We start from the raw sequence: 4,963 nt of genomic DNA on the forward strand, positions 1-4,963 counted from the left end.
ATCACCCCTCTAGATTCATTCTGTGGCAAAATGGATATAACATCATGTGTACTTATTGGTAGCAAGGAGTCCAGGAAAATATGAAACAAACAGAGACAAAGAGAAACAGGACATTTTAAAACTTACGGCCATCTTGTCAAGAAATTTCACAAAAGTATAGGAAAAGAACTAGGAAGAGCTTATGAGGAACAAAGTGCACATCTCTGCCTTTGAATTCATTATCCATCCATCTCACCCCTCACACGCCCATTTCATTACTCTCCCAGGAAATCCATTTTCAAGATGAATTATAAACCAGTATGGGTCCAATAGAACATTTATGAAAATGTATGCTTTTCTTTTTTCTAGGTCGTCCCACATCCTCCAAATATACTTTCTTGAGTTCACAGGGGAAGCAAATAGAAGCAAACACTGTGAGTTTCTAATGAGTACAGCTTGGATATCATTTCTGCATTCCTTCTACTTCCATGACCTGATCAGGAGTTGTACATTGTATTTTATTTTTGGAATAGGGACAATGGTAAAGGGTAGCATTTTCTAGGTAGCTGAGTCATCTAAAGTCAAGATCATATGATCAAAATTGAGAGAAGAGTTAATCCTTGATGAGTTGACAGCAGCGTTTCACTCCATCTCGAAGGGCCTCTTTGACTTTGTCATTCCGGAGAGTGAAGATGAAAGGGCTCAGGAAAGGGGTTAACACAAAAATCAACAGGGAGACTATCTTATTGTACTCGGCTGCCTGCGTTTGCTTGGGTTTCACAAAGAGGAACAAGCAGCTGCCATAGCCGATGACAACAAAGGTGAGGTGGGAGGCACACGTAGAGAAGGCTTTCCTGCGGCCGGAGGCAGTGGGGATCTTGAGGATGGTGAAGATGATGTAGGTGTAAGAGACAACTGTTGGAACCAGTGAACCAATGATAATGAAAACAGCCGTTAAAAACAGAACAGACTCTGTGAAAAGAGTGTCATCACACGATAGTTTGAGCAACTGACCTCGGTCACAATAAAAATGGTCTAAGACGTTTGATTTGCAGAAGGTAAACTGAAATGTGGCATAGACTGACCAGATTTCGGAAAGGAACCCAAACACCCATGACCCAATCACCACCGAGATGCAGGTGTGGCTGTTCATAATGGTATTGTACCTCAAAGGGTTACAGACAGCCACTTAACGGTCCACAGCCATCACTCCCAACAGTGCAAACTCTGTGGTCCCCAGAGCAAGGTACAGGAAGAGCTGGGCAACACATGCAGTCAGAGATACTGTCTGCATCCCAGGGAGCAGCAGCCCCCAGAGCATCATGGGGACGATAATAGATGTTGTCAGCATTTCCACGGCAGAGAGATGACCAAGGAAGAAATACATAGGGGAATGTAGATGTTTATCAACACAGCTAATCACAATGATGACGGTGTTCCCCATTATTGTCACTGAGTAGAAGAGAAAGAATATAGCAAAAAGAATGTGATGTAGTTCTTGGGACCCAGGAAACCCTAAAAGGCAGAATTCCATGGCACTTGAGTGATTGCTCATCATTCAGTCCTTGTTTCTGCTCCTTGGGAAACCTAGAGATCAACAGAAAAGAAACGCTGCTCCACAAGGTCTTGCTCACAAGAGAGAAGGACAGCCTAGGATGAGGAACCATTTCCAACCTGGGAACCAGGTGAAGTGCCCCTATAAGGATGCTCTGCACAAAGTCAGATCTAAATGTTGTCACCTCCGGTCCAGCTGAAGTTCACTGCCTGGAATGGATGAAGGTAACATCCTCTCCATTTGTGTGAAGAACACCTCTCTTGTCTTTTTTCCCCACTAGATGTGCATTCTCACAGGTTAAGACCTGAAAAATTGGCCCGTTTTGATGCTGAGTCAGTCCCTTAGATCCGGGGTTTGTTCTTTCCTCTTAGCTTACCTGTAGCAGATGATATAGTGACATTCCAGAGGATGTTCAAAAGAGTGAATTTTACCCCACCCTTCATCCTGGTGGGTATTACAGAGATCCCCTAGGGTTCAGCAGAAGAGAGGCAGAGGGTCCCAGAGCACCATCTCTGCTTTCCCCAGATTTTAAGATCCCTATGTTACAAATCAGGTTGTATTCCAAATGGAAACTCTGGAGTTTCGGATGATTTCCCTTTGCAGATTCAATCTTCTCTTACACAATCCCCCCTCCCCCTTCCCCCCTCCCCTCTCCCACAAAAGTCTTGACAGGAAAGAAAGATGGTACCTGACTTTCACAAGTTTAGGTCCAAGGTGCTCAGTTACTCAGGTTGCCTGGATGTCTGCCCCCCACTTTGTCTATCCCACCATGCTAATTTCATCTCCTCGGAGGACTCTTTCCATTCACCTTCCCCCAAACCTGAAAGACCTGTTCATTCCTGACAGTTAGCTTTCTTCATAGCACTTATTACTATCTGACATTATGTCATACATTCAATTTCTTACTTCACTCCTTCATTTAACATTAAATGAACACTGCACTGAACACAGCAGACTAAAAATCCCTGTGTGGTGCTTATATTCAAGGAGAGAAAGGAAGCTATTCCATAAACAAGTATATAAAATAGTTCATCCATCATGCGATAAAAAATGAAACGAGGAAGCAGGAGAGGAAATTCATTTATTTTGTTGAACTATGATACTGGAATGTAAACTCCAAAGAGGCAAGAAATGTCCTCTGTATATATTATAGATACATATATATATATATATATATAAACATTCTGGAACCAAATAAATGCTGAAAAATTTGACAAATGATGAGTGAATGGGCACAGTCTTTATGACTGAATACCACATGGTCCTGTCCAGGGTAGTAAGGCCACAGCTCTGAGATCCTACTGTTCTCGGATTGCCTTTGTTCCTCACATTACCTTTTTCCCTTCCTCTCGTCCCCTCCTGAGACTTCCCCAATACCTCTGTAAATCTTTCACTGGTGGGAATCCAGGCTTCAAAGACAGAACCATTGGGAGATCTCGGGGGTCTGCTTCTCCCCAGTTTTCCGTAACCACCACTAGATGAAGAAACATGAGAGAGGAGCCTGCTGACTGACATCAGGAGCTGCGCCTGCACGAGCACCGGGTCAGAGAAGAGCTGCCTCTGCTCTCCGCTCTGCAGCTGCTCCCCGGCCCGGCCTCCAGACTCTCAGCGTCCTCCTCTAGAAGGCAGCCAAGCCAGAACTCCTCATCCTCATCCTCTCCCACACTTTCCTTTGTACAGGGGGACCCTGAGAAGACACTCACCTCGATGCACGGTCTCCTCTGCCACTTCTGATGCTCTCTGGGGCTCAGGCAGGGCTACTCCTGTCTGGCTACTGCTTAGCTGAACACAGGGTCAGAGCTTCTTGGTGCTGCCTCCATGTATGGTGAAGAAGAAAACTGTCCTCGGGGAGGAGTTAGGAGAAATGTCCAGAAATAGCAGTGTTGTGGGGAGCTAAGGGTCTCTCTCTCTCTCTCTCTCTCCTCTCCCACTTCCCTCCTTCCCAAGGGGACTTAGTCATTGAGGACCCTGCTTTTAATTAGCCCGGGTTAGGGCATCCAGTCTGGGGAAAGCAGAACAAACTTTTAGATCTTCTCATCCCTGAGCAATTACATTTCAGAACTTTGTCAGCTTTTTGTTCAATGGGAAACCTAAAAGCTCACCAGAGGCTTCTCAATACCAAGGCTGCCTTCAAAAAGGCCCTAAGTCTAGGTTCCCAGACAATGTCTCAGGCTCTAAGTAGGTCACCCCTCTGCTCTTTGTCCTAATCTCTTCCCAGGATTCTCTTAGATAATTGGAGTCAAAATCAGCTCCCTCCTCATCCAGCTATAGGAAGCTCCAACAACTGACTGAAAATATACCCCAATGTTTAAGGAAAGCCTGCATTTGGATCTCAAAGCTTAACTTCAGCAAACCCCCCCCCGCCGCCCCCAACCTTTATTTCTCCTTGGCTCATTACACAGAGGCTCCTGATAATAACCCTGTAGACCCTTGAAAATGCCGTGAAGAAATTCCACCCCTAAATCCAACTCTGTTCTCCTCTACTGTCTCAGGTGTCCACTACTCTCATACCTGTGCACCTATTAGCACTCAAGCAGGTGCTGGCAGACATTTATCTCCATGGCATGTCCCTAATCACCAGCTGGGCACTTCTATGTAGGAAGAGCTTAAGGACAGCCTAATGGAAGCAGTTTTGTTTACAACCTAGAACGACGGGCAAAATTTAAAATGAATATCTGCTTGGTGCTGAAGTAAGACCCACATGTGAGACTTACAAAACATTTACGTAGATTTTTGGATTCAAGTTAGGGTTAGGTTTACACCTGTTAAATCCAAGAGTGTCAACTGGTATGGAACAGTATGAGAATAATATTCCTTCCATTCCTCAAACTGTCTGATCCCAACCCAATTGCCATATAATCTCGGAAAAATTTCCTAAGCAGGCATCTACATTTTCTTTGCAAGAAAATGCTGGGAAAATCTGTTTCACAGCTTTTCTTGTCGTGTTCAGTTGCTCAGTAGTGTTCGACTCTTTGCCACCCCATTACTCTCTCACTTAACAACATTCAAAAAGTCTCTTCCATATCAATACTGTTGCCATACTGTTCTTACATAGTTTTTCGTATTATTCATGTCCTTATTAGCAATCCCTCTATTAATATCTTTTTGTTGTTTTTTCTAATTTTCTTGTGAAAATTGATGTTATAAATTGTCAGACATTTATAAGTCTATACAAATTTTTTTATATGGAACAAATCCATAGAGCGGGAATTTTTAGTTCAAAAGTTAAATATGTTTTAGCTATTTCCTTCCATTGGGACCATTTACACTCTATAGATTCTGGATTGTTTTTCACACCACTATGATATGTGAGTTGTGGATTTCCTGATCCACAACCAACCAAAGGGGTAATCAAAATTTCATTTTAATTTTAAATTGAAGGCAACAAAAATATCTCAAAAGAGAAATCAATTGGTAATCCATGGAAAA

At 43.4% G+C, this 4,963-nt stretch overlaps 1 protein-coding gene across 1 annotated transcript; it reads right to left on the reverse strand.

The window, feature by feature from the left end:
• Nucleotides 1-477: 477 nt before the first annotated feature.
• On the reverse strand, nt 478-1,537 carry LOC102396132 (olfactory receptor 9A4). Its single transcript, XM_025290741.3, is given in 1 exon segment — nt 478-1,537. A coding segment is annotated over 1 exon segment (945 nt). The 3' UTR covers nt 478-592.
• Nucleotides 1,538-4,963: the final 3,426 nt, after the last annotated feature.

Source organism: Bubalus bubalis, chromosome 8 (assembly GCF_019923935.1).
Source record: "Bubalus bubalis isolate 160015118507 breed Murrah chromosome 8, NDDB_SH_1, whole genome shotgun sequence".
Lineage (NCBI taxonomy): Eukaryota > Metazoa > Chordata > Mammalia > Artiodactyla > Bovidae > Bubalus > Bubalus bubalis.